Source organism: Rhinatrema bivittatum, chromosome 19, assembly GCF_901001135.1.
Source record: "Rhinatrema bivittatum chromosome 19, aRhiBiv1.1, whole genome shotgun sequence".
Taxonomy (NCBI): domain Eukaryota; kingdom Metazoa; phylum Chordata; class Amphibia; order Gymnophiona; family Rhinatrematidae; genus Rhinatrema; species Rhinatrema bivittatum.
This window is the reverse complement of record NC_042633.1, coordinates 40,520,191-40,544,683: the sequence shown is the minus strand read 5'-3', so window position 1 is coordinate 40,544,683 and position 24,493 is coordinate 40,520,191. Positions and strand designations below refer to the sequence as shown.

The 24,493-nt window shown below is 49.3% G+C and overlaps 1 protein-coding gene across 1 annotated transcript in view; it reads right to left on the bottom strand.

The window, feature by feature from the left end:
• The window catches only part of LOC115080122 (butyrophilin subfamily 1 member A1-like), a 30,717-nt gene extending 13,855 nt beyond the window's left edge, over window positions 1-16,862 (bottom strand). Inside the window, exons 1-4 of the mRNA XM_029584160.1 lie at window positions 16,732-16,862; window positions 12,274-12,370; window positions 10,413-10,763; window positions 3,904-4,185 (exon numbers count right to left, since the gene is read on the bottom strand). Of these exons, the coding sequence (XP_029440020.1) occupies window positions 3,904-4,185; window positions 10,413-10,763; window positions 12,274-12,361 (721 nt within the window). The 5' untranslated portion in view covers window positions 12,362-12,370; window positions 16,732-16,862. The remainder of the gene's footprint in view (window positions 1-3,903; window positions 4,186-10,412; window positions 10,764-12,273; window positions 12,371-16,731) is intronic.
• Between the last annotated feature and the right edge of the window lie 7,631 nt (window positions 16,863-24,493).

Below are 24,493 nucleotides of genomic sequence, written 5' to 3'. Positions count from 1 at the left end.
GGCAGTTACTACCCTTAACAGAAACATGGGGGTAACCTGCACGGAGAAGCAGTCACTACCCTTAAGAGAAACATGGGGGTAACCTGCACGGAGCAGCAGTTACTACCCTTAACAGAAACATGGGGGTAACCTGCACGGAGCGGCAGTTACTGCCCTTAACAGAAACATGGGGGTAACCTGCACGGAGAAGCAGTCACTACCCTTAAGAGAAACATGGGGGTAACCTGCACGGAGCAGCAGTTACTACCCTTAACAGAAACATGGGGGTAACCTGCACGGAGCAGCAGTTACTACCCTTAACAGAAACATGGGGGTAACCTGCACAGAGTGGCAGTTACTGCCCTTAACAAAAACATTGGGGGTAACCTGCACAAAGCAGCAGTCACTACCCTTAAGAGAAACATGGGGGTAACCTGCACGGAGCAGCAGTTACTACCCTTAACAGAAACATGGGGGTAACCTGCACGGAGCAGCAGTTACTACCCTTAACAGAAACATGGGGGTAACCTGCACAGAGTGGCAGTTACTACCCTTACAGAAACATGGGGGTAACCTGCACGGAGAGGCAGTTACTTCCCTTAACAGAAACATGGAGGTAACCTGCATGGAGCGGCAGTTACTGCCCTTAAGAGAAACATGGGGGTAACCTGCACGGAGCAGCAGTTACTACCTTTAACAGAAACATGGGGGTAACCTGCACAGAGCAGCAGTTACTACCTTTAACAGAAACATGGGGGTAACCTGCACGGAGCGGCAATTACTGCCCTTAACAGAAACATTGGGGTAACCTGCACGAAGCAGCAGTAGTCACTACCCTTAACAGAAACATTGGGGTAACCTGCACAAAGCAGCAGTCACTACCCTTAACAGAAACATGGGGGTAACCTGCATGGAGCAGCAGTTACTGCCCTTAACAGAAACATGAGGGTAACCTGCACAAAGCAGCAGTCACTACCCTTAACAGAAACATAGGGGTAACCTGCATGGAGCGGCAGTTACTACCCTTAACAGAAACATGGGGGGAACCTGCACAGAGCGGCAGTTACTGCCTTTAACAGAAACATGAGGGTAACCTGCACAGAGCGGCAGTTACTACCCTTAACAGAAACATGGGGGTAACCTGCATGGAGCGGCAGTTACTGCCCTTAACAGAAACATGGGGGTAAACTGCATGGAGCGGCAGTTACTACCCTTAACAGAAACATGGGGGGAACCTGCACAGAGCGGCAGTTACTGCCCTTAACAGAAACATGAGGGTAACCTGCACAGAGCGGCAGTTACTACCCTTAACAGAAACATGGGGGTAACCTGCATGGAGCGGCAGTTACTACCCTTAACAGAAACATGGGGATAACCTGCATGGAGCGGCAGTTACTGCCCTTAACAGAAACATGGGGGTAACCTGCGCAGAGCGGCAGTTACTGCCCTTAAGAGAAACATGGGGGAACCCTGCACAGAGCGGCAGTTACTTCCCTTAAGAGAAACATGGGGGTAACCTGCACGGAGCGGCAGTTACTGCCCTTAACAGAAACATGGGGGTAACCTACAAAGAGCGGCAGTTACTGCCCTTAACAGAAACATGGGGTTAATCTGTACGGAGCGGCAGTTACTGCCTTTAACAGAAACATGGGGGTAACCTGCACAGAGCAGCAGTTACTGCCCTTAAGAGAAACATGGGGGTAACCTGCACAGAGTGGCAGTTACTGCCCTTAAGAGAAACATGGGGGTAACCTGCACAGAGTGGCAGTTACTGCCCTTAACAGAAACATGGGGGTAGCATGCACAGAACAGCAGTTATTGCCCTTAACAGAAACATGGGGGTAACCTGCACAGAGTAGCAGTTACTGCCCTTAAAAGAAACATGGGGGTAACCTGCATGCAGCGGCAGTTACTGTCCTTAACAGAAACATGGGAGTAACCTGCACGGAGCAGCAGTTACTACCCTTAAGAGAAACATGGGGGTAACCTGCACGGAGCAGCAGTTACTGCCCTTAACAGAAACATGGGAGTAACCTGCACGGAGCAGCAGTTACTTCCCTTAACAGAAACATGGGGGTAACCTGCACGGAGCGGCAGTCACTACCCTTAACAGAAACATGGGGGTAACCTGCATGGAGCGGCAGTTACTACCCTTAACAGAAACATGGGGGTAACCTGCATGGAGCGGCAGTCACTACCCTTAACAGAAACATGGGGGTAACCTGCATGGAGCGGCAGTCACTACCCTTAACAGAAACATGGGGGTAACCTGTAGAGAGTGGCAGTTATTACCATAAGAAACTTTTTGGGAGACTGGGTAGATCATTTGGTCCTTTTCTGCTGTCATTCATATGTTACTATACGTAATGCGGAGGTAGAAGTTATTTTCATGGAAAGAGCAGGTGGAAATCTCTGCAGGTGTAATCTATTGGGGCATTTTGGGCTATTGATATTTTATATTGTTTTATGTATGATATGGTTTTATTTTGAAATGATTTTAAAGCGATTTGAAGGTTAACTCTATACATCGGTATAGAAAAATTAGTAAATAAATAAAGAAATACTCAAAGGGAATCTCTGCTCGTACTGCACCTTTCAGAATGGGAGGAAAGAACCCATGAGGGCAGATATGAAAATTACACCTAAAATGAATTCAGTTCCTCATCGTGCTTCCTATGTCTATTAAAAGAGCGTCAGAGCCAGTAACTCACGCTGCGTTTGATGTTTGCAATAATTTTGTGCCCCTTTCACCAGAAAACCCAATCAGCCATTCCCTCCCATCTTTCTTCAGAGACAACAGGAAAATGCTTTTAGAAATAATTTTCAGATTCATTTTAATCAGCGCCCTTAGCACATTTCTCAGATTGCTTTAACTGTTTTGCTCTGCACCTCCCTCCTGCATTATGGGACATGAGTTTGTAGGAATAACTGTGAAAGAGCTGCACAGACCTTAGCAATCCTCTGATACTGAGAGTGGGGATAGAGCAGAGGAAGATGTGCAGGGGGTGAGGGAAGACGCGTTAAGGACCTTCTCTGGATCTGATTCCAGGAAGCCCTCCCTGCTGCCGGGTTAGGGTCTCCCTCACATGAACACTTTCTATCACCGAGGCTGCTCTCTGCGTCACTCACCTGATATAGAAATCACTGATTCTCTCTCTGATACTGAGAGTGGAGATACAGCAGAGGAAGATGTGCAGGGGGTGAGGGAAGACGAGTTAGGGACCTTCTCTGGATCTGATTCCAGGAAGCCCTCCCTGCTGCCGGGTTAGGGTCTCCCTCACATGAACACTTTCTATCACCGAGGCTGCTCTCTGCGTCACTCACCTGATATAGAAATCACTGATTCTCTCTCTGATACTGAGAGTGGAGATACAGCAGAGGAAGGATGTGCAGGGAGTGAGGGAAGACGAGTTAAGGACCTTCTCTGGATCTGATTCCAGGAAGCCCTCCCTGCTGCCGGGTTAGGGTCTCCCTCACATGAACACTTTCTATCACCGAGGCTGCTCTCTGTGACCGTCACTCACCTGATATAGAAATCACTGATTCTCTCTCTGATACTGAGAGTGGAGATACAGCAGAGGAAGGATGTGCAGGGGGTGAGGGAAGACGAGTTAAGGATCTTCTCTGGATCTGATTCCAGGAAGCCCTCCCTGCTGCTGGGTTAGGGTCTCCCTCACATGAACACTTTCTATCACCGAGGCTGCTCTCTGTGACCGTCACTCACCTGATATAGAAATCACTGATTCTCTCTCTGATACTGAGAGTGGAGATACAGCAGAGGAAGGATGTGCAGAGGGTGAGGGAAGACGAGTTAGGGACCTTCTCTGGATCTGATTCCAGGAAGCCCTCCCTGCTGCCGGGTTAGGGTCTCCCTCACATGAACACTTTCTATCACCGAGGCTGCTCTCTGTGACCGTCACTCACCTGATATAGGAATCACTGTTTCTCTCTGTTCGCTCAGGATGATATTTCTGATATGACAGGAAATCTTGCTGTACTTATTTGTTCTCATCAGGAGGGAGGTTTTGACGTTGAACAGACCGTTGTGCTTTTGTGTTTCTGTCTCAGATAATGATGTCAGGCTCTGTCCATCTTCTTGTCTCCAGGTCACTTCAGGCTCTGGGTACCATCCTGTGGATTCACACACAGCCCTGATTCCTCTGTCCTGATGGTCAGTGATAGAGATGACAGGAGCAGTGCCCAGAGCTAAAGGAAAGTAACATCCATCTGTCAGAACATGAGAGAGATTCATTCTCTTCTAGTGCCAGGATGATCTGCCTTTATATCCTAATATTAAGCATGAGGGGGATTTTGCCTCCTGCTGCTGATGGAGAACAGGCCCTGAGATCCTGATCACCAGCAGAACTGCAGAGTGGTTTCTCCTGGACTTGCTCCCTGCTGACACAAATAATGCGGAGCAGGGCCAGATTTAAAACAAGGGTTCCCATAGGCAGTGGGGGAGGGGAGGTTTCCCTGGGTCCTCTCTGTAATCAGAAGTTGGAGCATGGAGGGGTCTCACCCAGAAGTCAGAGGTGTGAGGAGACCTCACCCCCTCACCAGTATAACATTGCTATTACCTCCTCCCAGATCTTCCCCTCTCCCACTGGTCCTATTGAGTGGCCCCGGTACCTCAGCGTCTCCATCAGGAACCTCAGCATGGGGTCTGAAAACCTTGCACTCAAATGGGGAAATACCTGGAGGCAGAACTTGAAGACTGGGTGAAAATGGGGGAGGTGGAAAACAGTGAGCAAAACTAAAAGGGGCAATTACAAAAGCAACAAATCTGTATGTTAGAAAAGTAACCAAAAGTAAGAGAAATCTGGTTCACAAAGGAGGTGGCTGATGTAACAAAAGCAAAAAAAGCAGCTATTAAGAAATAAAAGGATCCCAAAAAGTGGAACACAGGGAGGATTATCTGGCGAAACTGAGGGAGGTGAAAAAAGTAATAAAGAAAGCAAAAAGTCAGGCAGAGGAAAGGATTGCCAAGGAGATAAAGTGAGGTGACAAAACATTTTTCAGATACATCAGAGAAAGGAGAACGGTCCAGAGTGGTAAAATGAAATTGAAAGGGGATAAGGATCAATGGGTGGAGAGAGATGATGAATTAGCAGAAATATTAAACAAATACTTCAGTTCAGAGTTCATTAAGAAAGGCCCTTGAAGACCGTCGCTAGTTAATAAGAAACTGGAGGGGAGTGGAGTAGATGAAACTCCGTTTACAGCAAAGAATGTATGGGAAGAGCTGGGGAAACTGAAAGTGGACAAAGCCATGAGGGCCTGACGAGGTTCACCCCAAGGTCTCTCTCCTGCTCCGTGCACATCAGCCCTTCTCCCCCCATCGAATACAGTTCTTCCGGATTTCCACACCCCATATGCATGACTCTGCACTTCTTGGCATTGAATCTCAGCTGCCATATCTTCGACCACTCTTCCAGCTTCCTTAAATCCCGTCTCATTCTCTCCACTCCTTCTGGCGTGTCCACTCTGTTGCAGATCTTAGTATCTTCCGCAAATAGATAAATTTTACCTTCTATCCCTTCTGCAATGTCGCTCATATAGATGTTGAACAGGACCGGTCCCAACACCGATCCCTGTGGCTCTCCACTTAACACCGCTCTCTCTTCAGAGCAGGTTCCATTAACCATCACCCGTTGTCTTCTATCCATCAACCAGTTTGTAATCCACACCAACACCTTGGAGTTGACTCCCAAGCTTCTCATTTTGTTGATGAGACTTCTGTGTGGGACCGTATCAAAAGCTTTACTAAAATCCAAGTAAATTACATCGCGCGCTCTTCCCTGATCCAGTTCTCCTGGTAAATCCATGCTGGTTCTGATCGAGCAACCCACCGGATTGTAGATAGTTCATTATCCTTTCTTTCAGCAGAGTCTCCATTCATTTTCCCACAACCGAGGTGATGCTAACCGGCCTCTGCTCTCATTCTTGTGAAGTGGGACCACCACCGCTCTTCTCACTCGGCACAGAGCTTACAGGGTCTCCGACCCTCTGCTCGCCTGCCTCAAATACCAGGGGGGATGGTCCCACCAGGACCTGACAACCCCCCCCCCCCCCTTTCCCGGGTGGCTAGAAGCCTAATCCTGTAACCTGCTGGTCTTCTTTTTCATCTTTTTTTTTTGTATCTCAGACTGCAGGATTTTGCACCTCCACCAACTGCTGGAGACAGAGAAATACTGAGGGACTGCAAGTGGCACAATGGGTTATGTACAGTGTCAGTGAGACTCTCTCTGTCTCCATCTGCTGGCAGGGAGGTAAAACCCAGGAGTCTGGACTGATCTGGGTACATACAGGGAACTGCTGGAGACAGAGAAATACTGAGGGAGTGCAGGAGGCACACTGGGTTATGTACAGTGTCAGTGAGACTCTCTCTGTCTCCATCTGCTGGCAGGGAGGCAAAACCCAGGAGTCTGGACTGATCTGGGTACATACAGGGAACTGCTGGAGACAGAGAAATACTGAGGGACTGCAGGAGGCACACTGGGTTATGTACAGTGTCAGTGAGACCCTCTCTCTGTCTCCATCTGCTGGCAGGGAGGTAAAACCCAGGAGTCTGGACTGATCTGGGTACATACAGGGAACTGCTGGAGACAGAGAAATACTGAGGGAGTGCAGGAGGCACACTGGGTTATGTACAGTGTCAGTGAGACTCTCTCTGTCTCCATCTGCTGGCAGGGAGGTAAAACCCAGGAGTCTGGACTGATCTGGGTACATACAGGGAACTCCTGGAGACAGAGAAATACTGAGGGACTGCAGGAGGCACACTGGGTTATGTACAGTGTCAGTGAGACTCTCTCTGTCTCCATCTGCTGGCAGGGAGGTAAAATCCAGGAGTCTGGACTGATCTGGGTACATACAGGGAACTCCTGGAGACAGAGAAATACTGAGGGAGTGCATTAGGCACAATGGGTTATGTACAGTGTCAGTGAGACTCTCTCTGTCTCCATCTACTGGAGGGGAAGCAAAACCCAGGAGTCTGGACTGATCCGGGTATGTACAGGGAAACATTGTTTGAAAAAAGATTCATAGAAGTTCCAAAGATCTGGAAGGGATCTCAGGAGGACATCCAGTCCATCCCCCACCTCAAGTCAAGATCCAGTGTACACAAGCCAAAATGAAATACCCATGTAGACTTTACTTGTCCACATTCCCCTCACCCGTGGCTACACCCTCTTTGCCATAAGGAAAAATATGCAGCTAGATTGCTAATGCTGTTCATTCAAATGTTTGAGCGTTGCTTGTGTGATTGGTTCCTCCTGACGCAGAGGATGAAACACGCTCCATGTCGGGGATCCATGTCCACAATTGAAAAAGCAAAATACTCAGCTCTTTATTGCAATCATTAAATGCTTCAGATTGCCTGCACATTAAATTCCTTGCCGTATCTTTTCCATTTTCCATGGGACTGGTGATCTTGCCTTCCACCTCCTGCTGTGTGCTTCGTTGCTTTCAACGTTATCCTGTATGAGGAGGTTCAAACACCTAGAGATGGATCCCTCAAAGTTAAACCCCCCTACCCCCACCTCGACACATTTAGGGAACTAAATCCATGAGGTACCTACATTTAGGGAGCTAAAGATGTGAGGGAGGCAGTAAGTGGATTTAAGTTGAGGGAGAAATTTTAGGTGCCCAATGTATTCGGCCAAAATTAGATGCAAAGGCAGCTCATCTAGATGCAGGTGCGAGCCCATCTGCCCCAAAATAAGAGAAATGCCCCTGCAGCCCAGCCATCCCCCGCCTGCTCCCCAGAATCCTCCTGGAGGACTCGCTCTCGCCTCTTACTGTCCTGGTGTCCTTCATTGCTCTGATGCTAGAGGTGCGGTGGACACGGGGCCGATAAGACCAGAGACGCCGGTGCAGCTTGGGAATCCCTGCGGGAGGTCTCTTATCTGATACTGGAATGACTGGGAGGGGAATCCCCAGGCTGGGCAGGATCCTGGGGCTGCAGGGAGATTTCCTTTTTCTCTGATATCGGTGCAGAGGGATCGCTGGCTTAGGGAAGCACAGAGCCTGCTGAATTTAGGCTGAGGGCCCAAATCTAGGCTGCCATATTTCACTTTAGGAGAATATTCAGCCAAAACTCTAGGCCCCTAGGTTCCACAGAAAATTCTGCTCGGCATTTTTTTGGAAGATTATCTGTTCAGCTAGCCAGGAATATCTCAGCAGGAGAAATATCAGTGCAGCTCTTAGTGGGGAGCATTTTCCTAACTATTTCTATGATTTTGATTTTGTACAATTCCTATTGTTTTTGCTGTGGCTCTCCCTGAAAACCTTTCTGCAGGGCTGTGGTGGGAGGATGGTTAGGGTCGCCGGGCTGAAAGGAAGACACCCATTCCCTTAACTCATCCATGTGTAATATCTATCTTTTTATGCTAAAGATTGTAAACACCGGTCACATATTCTTAGCTCTATCCAAAAATCCAGCTGGGACTTACCTTCCACCGATGTCGCCTGACCCTTATAACCCTGCTTCCAAGTCACTACACTGGGGCCCCATCTGCTTCCATCCACAGCTCAAGCTCCTCACTCGGCAGCTCCTCTCTGCCTCCCCTGTCTTACCTCTCCCTACAGCCCTCTGGCAAGTCCCTCTCATCTGTGCTTTCCACCTCGCTGCCTCATACACCTGGAACAGACTTTCTGACTTGGGGCATCCTGCTCCCTCTCTTGCCTTATTCAAATCCAGCCTAAGAAGAACATCTTATCCCCTGACTATCCCACTCACAGCCTTACTGAGTACAATAAAAGATAAACTAGTGCAACTTAAAACTCTCGTTGAACACCAAAAACACAGAAATAATTTGACTGAGCAGAAATCCACACCACCAGGTATAGAGCTGGGAAAGTGGCAAATAATCCCATCAACTCAAGTAAGTGATTTAGGTGTTCAAATCGACCAAAACTTAACAATGAAAACCCATATTAGTAAACTGATTAAATCAGGTTACAACAAGTTGTGGAGTCTGAGCTGACTGAAGCCATTACTAACCACAACGGATTTCAGAAACGTGCTACAAACACTAATATTCTCTCAAGGCTCGACTACTGCAACTCCTCACTTCTAGGTCTTCCGGCAATTCACATAAAACCACTTCAACTACTACAAAATGCCGCGGCAAGACTGCTGTCTGGAGCTCCTCACTCCTACACTGCTGGCTCTGCCCTGGCTCCCAATGCAATCAAGAATATATTATAGAGTTCAAACGATTATATTCAATAACACTAACTCAGACAAGAGCGACACTGAAACCACACAATCCCCACCACCGAAATCTCAGACCACAAAACAAGCAGACCCCACCATAAGAAATTCTCAGCTGACACAAAGCAGAGATAGAGGATTATCAATTGCTGCCCTGAAACTCTGCAATCCCCTGCCTGAAGAGCTACGAACAACAGACAGAAAAGACATTTCAGAAATGCCTAAGGAATGACAAACTTCCAGAATACCAGGTCTCAGAAAACCAAATTAGGACTTGAAAAATAATTCTACCTCGCAATCCCTCTATATTCATTTTGCTTATGTATTCGGATGTCTGCCATTGTACTGAGGATTATAATTGTGAATGTTTCACTGTAAACCGTTGTGATCTAGTGATTCTCACATGGAACGAGAGGATATAAAACCTCTAAACAAACAAAGAAATATTGACTTGTAACCATTCTCTCTTTTGCCCTGTTTGCTTGTCCTGATTAGACCGTAAGCTCTTTGGAGCAGGGACTGTCCCTTCTGTGAATTTGTACAGAGCTGCATACACTGAGTGGCTCTATAGAAGTGAGCAGTAGGCATAGAAAGTTACAGAGAAGGATGAGTGGATTAAATAACATCTGCTTTCTTCTATACCAAACTAAGGAGAGCTTAAACTCTATGCAAGCTGGACCTGTAACTATGGTGGATGCAAGCTCCCAGCAAGGACTACAGAAGAGAAATCATATCTGATAGGATAAGGCGGGAGCTTGTAAAGGGATGGTGCCTGCCTAACCTGGACAGTAAGTGAGCCCTGATAAGAGCCTTATAGAGGGGCAGTAGGAGATCTTTCTCCCCTGCTTCCACCTCTAACATGAGTCTTCCCTGGGTTTCTGCTTCATTCACTCACTCCCCGCTCACCACCCTACAACATGGTCAGGTCCAATTCCTGGTTAGTATTATTTATTCCAGTAATTTATTACTAATCACCACCCTATTCAGTTTGTCGCTGTCTATTCTTGTACCCTGAGCTTATTCTCCATATCCAATCTCTCCTATCCCTCCTCTGCCTATTTCATTATCAATATCTCTGTAATATCAGGGAGTTCGGCAGTGCAGCTACAATATGGCACCGTGTGTCTCCTGCACTAAAGGCTCCTTATGTCATTCAGTCAGGGTCAGAATAAACAGAGAAAGGGTGCAAAGTCAGAAGAGGATTAAAGCTGCCACTTACCTGCTACTTTCAGCTCCAGCGTTGCTTCTTCATAGTAAGGATCAGACCAAAAGAAACAATTGTAACTTCCCTCATCTCTCAGCTCGACACTGTGTATCCTCAGCGAGACGCTGCCATTGGAGATGTGACTCTTGATGAGCTCCGTCCTGCCTCGGTACTCCGGGATCTGTCCCTTGTTCTGATCCATCCCGTTCTCATACAGGTGCACATGAGAATCAAATCTGGATCGGTACCACCTCACCTGCATGTGCTCTGCGCTGAGGGGTGGGGAGAGGCGGCAGGGTAACTCAGCATCTCCACCCAGAACAGTCACCACGGGCCCATCAGGGCCGATGACTTTAAATCCTTCTGCTAATTATGTGACACAAAACAAAGGGAATGACATCAGTCAGAAACGGAGAATATGGGACCGACAGCTGAGAAATCTAAAGACAGGGCTCTTATTCTGCCTGTGTTTCTTTCCATGCATGGGATCCTGGGAGATGAGAGGAGGCAGGGGCTGAATTAAGGAGAGGATTAGCTCTTTCTTGCTCTGCTCTGCCCACTCCAGCTTCACCCCTTCCCCTCCTGCTCTCTGCAGGCTGCCTGGGAAGGGAGGGGCTAGAGTAGGAAGCAGAGGGTTGGTCTTAGCTGAGTGAGAGGTGGGGCACAGGCCGATAGAGTTAGGGGATACACCCTGTGAACCATATTGGGTGGGGTGGGGGTAATTTTCATCCCCACAGACCTTGCCTCCTAGCAGCCCTTGCCAACATCGCCAATGACCTGTTCTTGGCAAAAGCCAAAGGCCTTCACTCAATCCGTTTTGTCCTTGAGTTATCCACTGCTTCTGACACTGCTGACCCCCACCTACTCTTGGATACTCCTAGATCCTACTGAAAAATGTCTTCCACCCATCCTTGCTGGATAAGAGCAGATGAAACCTGGGAAGATCTCATGGGTCAGACCTCGATCTGACACTCATCCTCCCATGGCAAGGATCACTCTTCCATCGCTCAACTGCAGTCCTGAAATTTGAAAACCCTTCCAACTCTCCGCACATCTTGAGAAATAAATTCTCCCTGCTGCATAAACCCAAAACCTGTATCATTCCTGTGGCTGTGGGAGGGAGCACAGGTAGCTGGGAGAGCTCTTCTATTGGTCAGAGGGTGTGGCAGGGAGCACAAGCAACTGAGAGAGCTCTTCTATTGGTCAGAGGGTGTGGCAGGGAGCACAAGCAACTGAGAGAGCTCTTCTATTGGTCAGAGGCTGTGGGAAGGAGCACAGGCAGCTCGGAGAGCTCTGCTATTGGCCAGAGGCTGTGGGAGGGAGCACAGGCAGCTGGGAGAGCTCTGCTATTGGCCAGAGGCTGTGGGAGGGAGCACAGGAGGCTGGGAGACTTTTTTTTATCAGTCAGAGGCTGTGGGAGCAGCAATCATTTCTACATTTCTTACATTTAAGATTTACAGTACAGCCTCGTTTTTACTCTAACAGAGTTGGATTTCAGACTTAATTGCGCATCTTTTCCAAAATCCGAGCCCTAGGACAGTTACAATTCAGGTTCTTCAGTTATTTCCCTGCCCATGAGGACTCAGAGTCTTTGTTGTACCTGAGGAGATGCAGGGGGAGGTGAGAAGCAGGATTTGACCCTGGCATCCCAGGTCCTCCTCCTCCTCTAACCACTGCTTGCAGAAGGGAAAATCTGAGGGAGGGAGGATTTCATCACCTCAGATATAATTTTATTCCTGCCATTGCAAACAGCAGTTTCTAGTCCTTTTCTCTTAACTCCATGACACAGCTGTGTACAGAGAATAAGAGAAAGTGGGGATAAAATGCCGGCAGTTAATAATGATAAAAAGGCACAGGAAATTAAGAGACGTCTCACCTGCATTCACAGTCTGGAAGTGATGAGAAATCACCAGAAGGGAGCAGAGAGCTCTTACCATGGGGGGATCAGGAAACTGCATCTTCATTCAGTGCCTCTGAAAAAAATAAAATCAATCAACCTAGAACAAACTGAAATGAAGTTACTCCCACACCCAGAGCCGCAGCTCGGCTATTTGGCAGCTATGGCCAAGTATAACAGGGCGCCCTGACCCTGAACATAACACACGACGCCACGAGCCAGGACTCGCTGGTCTATGGGGCTTTCACTTTCATTCTTATTCTGACCCAGCAGCTTCCTCCTGCCCCTATGGGCCGCCAGCTGAATCAGAACCAGTACAGGGATCCTGGCACCACCATGAGCCTTCATTCAAAAACTGAACTGGAAACCCCAAGAAAGCAGACTCTGCATGCCCTGCAACACCAGAGAAAGAGAAGCAGAAACACTTCCTCCTGCACTGAGCAAAATAAGAGATCCTGAGCTGCTCATTCCCAAAGTCAACAGAGTCCATCCACTAAACTGAATATAAAATGCTCTTTTCTACCCTGGCTGTCTGGACTTTTATTTTCCTAATCACGTTGGTCCTCACCTCTTTATACTGCTCTCCTAACTCCTTTACAGGGTCTCCTGTTCATGTTCTGTTTCATCTCTCTCCTGTCTCGTCAGTATCTCCCTACGCCTCGGTCTAATATCAATCTTTCCCTTTTATTCTCTCTCTTTACCTCGGCCTCTCTATTCACTCATCTAGATTTCATCCCCCCTTCTCCCCCCTCCAGTTCTCTGTGCCAGTCCTTCACCTCCCCAAATCTCCCCTCTATTGCCCGCCCCCCCTCAGTGTGTAGGGATGTATGAGTGAGGGGTGGGTGTAGGGATTAAGCACCCCAGCCTTGCACCCACCTCCTCCCCATACACAATTCACAATTATGCATTTATAATAACAGATTTTACATGAGGAAGGACTGGGGGGTAAAAGTAATCACTTCTGGGTGTATATTCTACGCACAGGTACTGCTGTGGTGCCAACCAGAAACCCTGCCAAAAGAATTTAGAAAAAGACCCTTGGAGCCCCTATGGTATTAGGCCTGGGGTAATGCACGCTGGGGGTGGGTTTGCCCTGGGAAAGCCGTGTATTGAATTGCAATTACAATATTGTAAATCTCCCATATCAAAAGAGCCCTAACTGCCAGCACTCAAACAGTAAATACCCTACTTGTGAAAAGGCAGCGCTGTAAATATTACGCCAGGTCCTAAAACACCAATACACCTCCTACTAGGAAACCAGAACAAGCCAGGCTGTTATAGATCCCTACACAAAAAATACAGGCTAGCAGAATACTTCACTTCCATCACATAGACAGAGCTCACTAAATACAGAATAAAGAGACCATAAATTATAGACAGAAACGTGCAGACAAATACTGAACTGGAAACCACAAAAAGCCACACTCTGTGTGCAGACTCCAGAAGCTGGTACAGCAGCTCTTCTCCCCCTGGCAGCTGAGCTCTTCAGGCACCAAGTCTCTATCGGTAAGGGAGAGGCCGGCAGATTGTGATGGCGCCTGTGACCAAGATCATGTCAGTCACAGGCTAGCTATACCGCAGCCAACACCAAAAGATGTCAAGGCTCAGGGACAGGTGAATGTTTCCAGCTTCCAGCAGGGCAGAAGCCAGAGCTGAGTGAGGGTCTCAGTACTGGAATAGCAGGGGGTGCTGCAGGGCAGGAGTGAGGTGCATTGGCAGAGCTGTGTGTGAGGGTCTCAGTACTGGAATAGCAGGAGGTGCTGCAGGGCAGGAGTGAGGTGCATTGGCAGAGCTGTGTGTGAGGGTCTCAGTACTGGAATAGCAGGAGGTGCTGCAGGGCAGGAGTGAGGAGCATTGGCAGAGCTGTGTCTGAGGGTCTCAGTACTGGAATAGCAGGAGGTGCTGCAGGGCAGGAGTGAGGTGCATTGGCAGAGCTGTGTGTGTGTGAGGGTCTCAGTACTGGAATAGCAGGGGGTGCTGCAGGGCAGGAGTGAGGTGCATTGGCAGAGCTGTGTGTGAGGGTCTCAGTACTGGAATAGCAGGAGGTGCTGCAGGGCAGGAGTGAGGTGCATTGGCAGAGCTGTGTGTGAGGGTCTCAGTACTGGAATAGCAGGAGGTGCTGCAGGGCAGGAGTGAGGTGCATTGGCAGAGCTGTGTGTGAGGGTCTCAGTACTGGAATAGCAGGAGGTGCTGCAGGGCAGGAGTGAGGTGCATTGGCAGAGCTGTGTGTGAGGGTCTCAGTACTGGAATAGCAGGAGGTGCTGCAGGGCAGGAGTGAGGTGCATTGGCAGAGCTGTGTGTGAGGGTCTCAGTACTGGAATAGCAGGAGGTGCTGCAGGGCAGGAGTGAGGTGCATTGGCAGAGCTGTGTGTGAGGGTCTCAGTACTGGAATAGCAGGAGGTGCTGCAGGGCAGGAGTGAGGTGCATTGGCAGAGCTGTGTGTGTGTGAGGGTCTCAGTACTGGAATAGCAGGGGGTGCTGCAGGGCAGGAGTGAGGTGCATTGGCAGAGCTGTGTGTGAGGGTCTCAGTACTGGAATAGCAGGAGGTGCTCCAGGGCAGGAGTGAGGTGCATTGGTAGAGCTGTGTGTGAGGGTCTCAGTACTGGAATAGCAGGAGGTGCTGCAGGGCAGGAGTGAGGTGCACTGGCAGAGCTCTGTGTGACGGTCTCAGTACTGGAATAGCAGGAGGTGCTGCAGGGCAGGAGTGAGGTGCATTGGCAGAGCTGTGTGTGAGGGTCTCAGTACTGGAATAGCAGGAGGTGCTGCAGGGCAGGAGTGAGGTGCATTGGCACAGCTGTGTGTGTGAGGGTCTCAGTACTGGAATAGCAAGGGGTGCTGCAGGGCAGGAGTGAGGTGCATGGGCAGAGCTGTGTGTGAGGGTCTCAGTACTGGAATAGCAGGGGGTGCTGCAGGGCAGGAGTGAGGAGCATTGGCAGAGCTGTGTGTGAGGGTCTCAGTACTGGAATAGCAGGAGGTGCTGCAGGGCAGGAGTGAGATGCATTGGCACAGCTGTGTTTGTGAGGGTCTCAGTACTGGAATAGCAGGGGGTGCTGCAGGGCAGGAGTGAGGTGCATGGGCAGAGCTGTGTGTGAGGGTCTCAGTACTGGAATAGCAGGGGGTGCTGCAGGGCAGGAGTGAGGTGCATGGGCAGAGCTGTGTGTGAGGGTCTCAGTACTGGAATAGCAGGAGGTGCTGCAGGGCAGGAGTGAGGTGCATTGGCACAGCTGTGTGTGTGAGGGTCTCAGTACTGGAATAGCAGGGGGTGCTGCAGGGCTGGAGTGAGGTGCATGGGCAGAGCTGTGTGTGAGGGTCTCAGTACTGGAATAGCAGGGGGTGCTGCAGGGCAGGAGTGAGGTGCATTGGCAGAGCTGTGTGTGAGGGTCTCAGTACTGGAATAGCAGGAGGTGCTGCAGGGCAGGAGTGAGGTGCATTGGCACAGCTGTGTGTGTGAGGGTCTCAGTACTGGAATAGCAGGGGGGTGCTGCAGGGTAGGAGTGAGGTGCATTGGCAGAGCTGTGTGTGAGGGTCTCAGTACTGGAATAGCAGGGGGTGCTGCAGGGCAGGAGTGAGGTGCATTGGCAGAGCTGTGTGTGAGGGTCTCAGTACTGGAATAGCAGGGGGTGCTGCAGGGCAGGAGTGAGGTGCATCGGCAGAGCTGTGTGTGAGGGTCTCAGTACTGGAATAGCAGGAGGTGCTGCAGGGCAGGAGTGCGGTGCATTGGTAGAGCTGTGTGAGGGTCTCAGTACTGGAATAGCAGGGGGTGCTGCAGGGCAGGAGTGAGGTGCATTGGCAGAGCTGTGTGTGAGGGTCTCAGTACTGGAATAGCAGGGGGTGCTGCAGGGCAGGAGTGAGGTGCATGGGCAGAGCTGTGTGTGAGGGTATCAGTACTGGAATAGCAGGAGGGGCTGCAGGGCAGGAGTGAGGTGCATGGGCAGAGCTGTGTGTGAGGGTCTCAGTACTGGAATAGCAGGAGGTGCTGCAGGGCAGGAGTGAGGTGCATTGGCAGAGTTGTGTGTGAGGGTCTCAGTACCAGCATTCTCAGGTTCAGTATTTAATATTTTTGCTCTAAGCTGATGTAGTTTTATAAAAAAAGGAAGTTTATGCTTTGATAAAATGGTAACTTCTTTATAAATACTATTGAGTCACTGAAGCAGAGATGGCAGATCACATCCGAGCACAGCCCTGCACCACCACCATCTCCCCTCTGTATCTATAGCAAGGGGCCCTGTGGGGCCGCAGCTCTGAGATCTCACTGAAAAGATGCGAGAGGGTGTTCAGAGGGGAGACGGTCTCTCCTCCCTCCCCACCCCAGGGCTCTCTCACACTCAGCACACACCCAGTCACTCCCAGCATCAACTCCCCTTCCCATCCCCCTCCCTCTACAGCTGTACTGAGGGGCTCCTGGGCGAGGGATCGGGGAGTTTGGGGGTCTCTTACCTCTGGCGCTGAATCTTCCCAGTGAGAGAATCTCTGAGGTTACAGATGTGCAGCTCCCCCAGGACGTGTCGGGTCTCCCTTCCTCTCCTTCACATCGCAGCAATTTGGAAATATTTAAACAGGAATATATTGTCCATTTAAAGGTATAAATATCAAAGCTTTCTAAAGGGAAGGAGTTCAGTCACCATCTTCCTCTCCTTTTAGAGCATAAGATTAACTTTCCCTGAAACCTGCCTCCTCCTCCTCCTCCTCAGTCTGGGTGAGAGTGAAAGTAACTGAGGGGACCTGTGGGACTGGGCAGACTTTGTACTGCTGTAGCACAGGTGCAGTTTCTGCCTGGAAATCCCTCCCCACCCTGCTAAGACATCATCTAATCCTTATAATGATTAATGTGGCCTCTGGAGCATGAGGACAAGGGTCAGCGTCTGATGCTCCCAGGGAAAGAGGGTCACAGCGCTGGAGGTGCAGCTCACGTTGCATCTATTACCCTGGCTTGCATGAAAATCTGCCTCCCAGTATTCCAGGGTCCTCTTTTACAGGCACAGACCAAGTCTAAAACATCCCCTTCCACTGCCCCGTGAAGTGGCCTCAGTGACAAAATATTGTAATCATTGATCCCATGTTCAGGCACCACCCCCTCCCCTAAAAACCCTCCATGTATGAAAAAATAACCCCCGGGCCTCCAAATATTCAAAATGGCACTGGCCACCTGCATAGGAAATATTAGTCCATTCCTTAAATTCACAGGCTCTAATATCCCCTCTCTGTCCTCTCACCCTGTGACTGAGCCCCTCCTCACATTCACAGGTTCTAATCCCCTCTCTGTCACTCTCATGTGTCACTGAGACCCCTCCTCACATTCACAGGCTCTAATCCCTCTCTGTCACTCTCATGTGTCACTGAGACCCCTCCTCACATTCACAGGCTCTAATCCCCTCTCTGTCCCTCTCACCCTGTGACTGAGACCCCTCCTCACATTCACAGGCTCTAATCCCCTCTCTGTCACTCTCATGTGTCATTGAGACCCCTCCTCACATTCACAGACTGTAATCACATCTCTGTCACTCTCCTGTGTCACTGAGACCCCTCCTCACATTCACAGGCTCTAATCCCCTTTCTGTCACTCTCATGTGTCACTGAGACCCCTCCTCACATTCACAGGCTCTAATCCCCTATTGGTCACTCTCATGTGTCACTGAGACCCCCCCTCACATTCACAGGCTCTAATCCCCTCTCTGTCACTCTCATATGTCACTGAGACTCCTCCTCACATTCACAGGCTCTAATCCCCTCTCTGTCATTCTTACTGTCACTGAGACCCCTCCTCACATTCACAGGCTCTAATCCCCTCTCTGTCACTCATGTGTCACTGAGTCCCCTCCTCAATTTCACAGGCTCTAATCCTCTCTCTGTCACTCTCATGTGTCACTGAGACCCCTACTCACATTCACAGGCTCTAATCCCCTCTCTGTCACTCCCACCCTGTGACTGAGGCCCCTCCTCACATTCACAGGCTCTAATCCCCTCTCTATCACTCTCATCTGTCACTGAGACCCCTACTCACATTCACAGGCTCTAATCCCATCTCTCTCACTCTCCTGTGTCATTGAGCCCACTCCTCACATTCACCGGCTCTAATCCCCTCTCTGTCACTCTCATGTGTCACTGAGACCTCTCCTCACATTCACAGGCTCTAATCCCCTCTCTGTCACTCTCATGTGTCACTGAGACCCATCCTCACATTCACAGGCTCTAATCCCCTCTCTGTCACTCTCATGTGTCACTGAGACTCCTCCTCACATTCACAGGCTCTAATCCCCTCTCTGTCACTCTCATGTGTCACTGAGACCCCTCCTCACATTCACAGGCTCTAATCCCCTCTCTGTCACTCTCATGTGTCACTGAGACCCCCTCCTCACATTCACAGGCTCTAATCCCCTCTCTGTCACTCTCATGTGTCACTGAGACCCCTCCTCACATTCACAGGCTCTAATCCCCTCTCTGCCATTCTCATGTGTCACTGGGACCCCTCCTCAAATTCACAGGGTCTAATCCCCTCTCTGTCACTCTCATGTGTCACTGAGCCCCCTCCTCACATTCACAGGCTCTAATCCCCTCTCTGTCACTCTCATGTGCCACTGAGACCCCTCCTCACATTCACAGGCTGTAATCCCCTCTGTCATTCTGTGTCACTGAGAACCCTTCCTCATATTTGCTGGCTCTAATCCCCTCTCTGTCATTCTTACTGTCACTGAGACCCCCTCCTCACATTCACAGGCTCTAATCCCCTCTCTGTCATTCTCACTGTCACTGAGACCCCTCCTCACATTCACAGGCTGTAATCCCCTCTCTGTCATTCTCACTGTCACTGAGACCCCTCCTCACATTCACAGGCTGTAATCCCCTCTCTGTCACTCTCATGTGTCACTGAGACTCCTCCTCACATTCACAGGCTCTAATCCCTCTCTGTCATTCTCACTGTCACTGAGACCCCTCCTCACATTCACAGGCTGTAATCCCCTCTCTGTCACTCTCATGTGTCACTGAGACCCCTCCTCACATTCACAGGCTCTAATCCCCTCTCTGTCACTCTCATGTGTCACTGAGACCCCTCCTCACATTCACAGGCTCTAATCCCCTCTCTGTCATTCTCACTGTCACTGAGACCCCTCCTCACATTCACAGGCTGTAATCCCCTCTCTGTCACTCTCATGTGTCACTGAGACTCCTCCTCACATTCACAGGCTCTAATCCCCTCTCTGTCATTCTCACTGTCACTGAGACCCCTCCTCACATTCACAGGCTGTAATCCCCTCTCTGCCATTCTCATGTGTCACTGGGACCCCTCCTCACATTCACAGGGTCTAATCCCCTCTCTGTCACTCTCATGTGTCACTGAGCCCCCTCCTCACATTCACAGGCTCTAATCCCCTCTCTGTCACTCTCATGTGCCACTGAGACCCCTCCTCACATTCACAGGCTCTAATCCCCTCTGTCATTCTGTGTCACTGAGACCCCTCCTCACATTCACAGGCTCTAATCCCCTCTCTGTCATTCTTACTGTCACTGAGATCCCTCCTCACATTCACAGGCTCTAATCCCCTCTCTGTCATTCTCACTGTCACTGAGACCCCCTCCTCACATTCACAGGCTCTAATCCCACCTCCATCTTTCTGTTTCACCAAGTCTTTGTTCTGGGTTCAGACGCACTCCCTGGCCTTCTCCCTGGGGGTTAATCTCACTGGGGTCTACACTGGAGGTTATCTTAGGGTCCTATCACCTGCATGCACACAGGACCACCTCAGGGGCTTGCCCAATGTAAACACGGAGCCATTCATGCACACTCTGAGTCCATGCATCACACTTCAACGTCTTTAGCATAGAAGATTAATTTGAGCAATAAGAGGATAGAACAGAGAATAAATAAAATCTGATACATAAATTATCTGCAATTAACTCTTCTGTAATATTTCCAACTTTTGTATATTGACCTGCAAAAAGATGACCAGAACTTGCAAAACACAAACAAACACTAATAAAAGAACAATAAAAATATGATAAACTACATTAACTAGGGGAAGCCATTTACCCTAATCAGGAAAGAGAATACCGAATATATAGATAGATAGATATGTATAGGTATTCTCTTTCCTGATTAGGGTATATGGCTTCCTGTAGATATATATATCTACTAGCCGTTAAGCCCGTAACAACGGGCTCGGTCCGTTTCCTTCCCACTCCCTCCCCCTCATTCTCCCTCCTCCTTCCCTCTCTCCCCCCCCCTCCCTCTCACCTCCCTCTCTCTCACCTTCCCCCTCCCCCCCTCTCACCTTCCCCCTCTCCCTCCCCCTCTCTCCCCCTCACCCCCTCCCCCTCTCTCTCTCTCACCCCCTCCCCCTCTCTCTCTCACCTCCCTCTCTCACACCTCCCTCCCCCTCTCTCTCACCTTCCCTCCCTCTCACCTCCCTCCCTCTCACCTCCCTTCCTCTCTCTCACCTTCCCCTCCCTCTCCTCAGTCACTCCCCCTCTCTCAATCCCCTCCCATCTCTGATCATCCACAACCGGCAGATCTCGGGGGGGGGGGGGTGTCCCTCCCGCGCGCGCGGCGCCGCTGCTTCTCTTCTCCTCCCACTCCTGCTCGTCTTCGCTACTTGCTCCTCCCACTCCTGCTTCGCGGCTGCCGCCGCTCCAGCTTTTCCACCTTCGCCGCCGCTCCTGTGGCCCCACCGCCATTTTTTTTTTCGGGCATGCACGGCTTCTGACCGACGTGCTCGCCGCACATGCGCATTAGAGCTGCTCTCTACTGCGCATTTGCGGGCCGTCGGTCAGAGCCCATTTATAGGTAGATAAAGAAAAAAACACTCCAAGAGGAGTGGGGCAAAAGCACTTATGAGATTGAGCGGATACAAGTTTCAATGTAGTTTTAACCTATAATTCTTGTATTAAAGTCTATTCGCATCTACAAAATGTGAACAAAAACAATTAAACCTGACACAAGATTATTCTGATAATATGTGCAGCCAGGACTGGTGGCTCCTTACAGTCATGAAATGAGTCTCTGAAACAGCATTTGGAAGTAAATAGGCTGCAGCTTTATTAGTCCTTCAGACACCAGAGCCAACGTCAACACAAATCCCCCACCCTAAGGAATCATCTGCTGATCCCAGCAAGATGATCCCTTCGCAGGCCACCAAACCTGCAATATCCAGCAGTATCCTGCCGCTAACAGGGGACCCCCCACCACAGCCCAGCCACGTGCCTGAACCCCAAGTCACATGCAACTAATGCCTGAGTCACGAAGCAGATTCCCTAGCTCTAAACCCTGCCCCACAAGAATCATGGATCTGGTAACTCCACCATAGGGAGGGGGGTCACATGGCCAAAATCTGCGCAGCGCCCCCTCACCCCCCACATTAAAGATAAACGAGGTGAAAAGCAGACTCCAAGGCCTCCTGAATAGAACTGAGGAGTAGATCATTACCTACATTGGAAAGGTGAACACCGTCCCTGCCGTAAAGGCTGGGACAGGCACCCCAAGACCAAATGTGTGTAATGTGAACCCCCCCCCCCCCCCCCCATGCATGACCAACCAGCACCCTGTCTGTTCAATTTGACCCTACTACGACCCAAATCAGCGCAGACAGGCCTAAGAGCAATGTCTGACCAAATAAGGGGCCGATGCAATAAATCTTCGCTTTCTTAACGCACTCATGGCGCCTACAAGGGGGGGGGGCAACCATGCAATAGGTAAATTAGGTGGTCACGCTGGGGTCGCTTGCCGGGCTGGCCGGTTATGAAGTCTGACGCCGGTAAACTCAGCCTGGGTTTGCATAATCTGCCTGTCTGGCCAGTCCTGTGCAACAGACCATGCTCTATAAGCAAAAACAAACAAACACAAAAGCAAAAACTGCTCAAACATCGCATAGAAATGGAGGAAACAGAGGCGGATTGTGGGAAAATATCAGCACCCGGGGGAATTTTTTCAAACCCAGCCCTCGGGGTATCTTATTCCCTCTCTCTGCAGCACCTGCATCAACAGGCCAAGTCCTCTCTGAACCCTGCAGAATTAAGCCAAATATCTCCAAAGTGATGTCACATTTTCCCTAAATAACTAAAAATAGAGCCTACTCCGACCAGCAGTGAGTAAGCAAAGCTGCAGGACCCCCCCCATTCCATCATGCAGATTGGGTGGGGGCCACCCCACAAGTCTGCTTAGCAGAGAAGACCTCACCTAGTCGCACCTGCAGAACACAGACAGACCCTCGCCAACACAAATGAATAAATACTAAAGTATAAATAGAACATGCAGACAAAATCTGAACTTGAAACGAAACTGCCAGACTGTGTGGAATGGAAAAAACATATTCCTCACTAAACATCAAGAAATATAAAGCATCGTAACAGTAAAACCAAACTCATAGAAAGAATAAATATTTCTAATAACTGATGAAAAGAACATCTAATGATTACAAACATATAACTGCTTGGGAATTGAAAAAACAAACATCGATAAACTATTTCAAAATAACAGCAAATACCACCCAATAATTAAAATTAAAGCTAAAATAAATCCCCTGCTCTCCGTATCCAGGAACTTTAGATTCCAGTCCCCCTGAGATGGTCATGGATTAGTAAGGGGTGGGAGATATGCACAGACTTTCTTCTCCATCATTCATTCATTCTCACACCTATGCTCACCAGAGCACATGTTTTCTCACAGACATGCTCACTGTGTCACACACTCATGCTCAATTACTCTTTTATACTCACACACAGGCCCACTGGCTCAAACATGTACTCATTGGCTCACTCGTTCTCTCTCGCTCTCAAACATGCTCTAATAACCATAACAGGCCCGACTGTATTATGCAGTGCAACAATGGAAAAACAATTACTACTCACACAACTCATCAAGCAATAAAATCAAGAGATATAAGACATCATTCATAATATTAAAAGAAGAGAATGAATATCTCAACAGCCGACAAACATAGGGGACCCAATATTCAAAGCGTGCTCAGCGCTACTTAGCCGGATAAGTAGGACTTGTGTGGTTAAGTAGCGGCTGCTGAACATTAATGGCTGCTTAGCCACCTAAATCCCTTATATGTCTAAAAAGTTAGCTGCATAAGTTGTGGGCGGAGTGACTTATCTGCATAACTTATGCAACTAAGTAGCAATATTCTGTCTTAGCCACATAAAAGTTTACCAGCTGCGTTAGATGGTTATAACCGATACAGCTAAGTACAAATATATATGCGTATGGTCAGCGACACAGCCGTGCCACTGAATACACCGTGTAATTTAGCAGGATAAGCTATTTCCAGCCAAGTCACTTAAAAGGGCCATCTTTCAATACTGGGCCCCTAAGGATTTAAAAAGTCTCATAAATTTGTTCTAATATTTCCCCAAACACCAAAAACATTTTCAAATCAGCAGACACATGAAACACCCCCCAAAATTTAAAATAAAAAAAAATTAGATAATTAAATATCCAGCTCTCCGTACCATTAAATAAACACCCAGCATCTTCTGATCTCCCAGAGATTGTCGTGGCTTTGGGTGAAGGCGGCCACACAATCTTTATCCTCTCTCATGTACACATGCAAGTTCTCTCTTTCTCACACATACACAAACCTCTCAGGCGTCGTCCTCTCTTCTGGGCCTTGGCTCAGCCCGCGCTGCTCATTTACTGCCGGAGGGGGAGGAAGCGGCCCTGCAACCACCAGATGCCTCCTGTTGCCGAGCCCGTAGGCCTTTCTTTGAGCTGCGTCAGCTTGGGCATCGTCGCGGCCCCGCCGAGACTTCCTTCCAGCCGCGTCGGGTTCTGCGGCCATCCCTCATCAGGAGAGAGATAACCACGTGACCAGTGCCACCGGCCCAATCCAATCTGCCCTGGGAGGAAAACAATTTTGGAACATCAGGATTCAGTGGCAAGTGCACACCGCGGGAGGAGCGTGTGGAATGGAAAGGGATCAGAGAGCTGAAGATTTTCTCTGCAGCAGGATGAGCAGAGCTCCAAAGAATGAATCTGACACATGGAGAGGCTTGAGATTTGCCAAGAAGGCAGGCACATCACATTTTATAAAAATCAGAGGAAGAGAGCGTGTGTGTGAGTACAGAGAGAGTGCATGTTTGTGAGAGAGAGAGGACGTGTGTGAGTAAGCATGTGGTTTAGAGAATGAATGTGTGTTACAGATTGTGCATATATATGAGAGAGAGAGAGAGATGTGTGTGAGTAAGCATGTGGTTTAGAGAATGA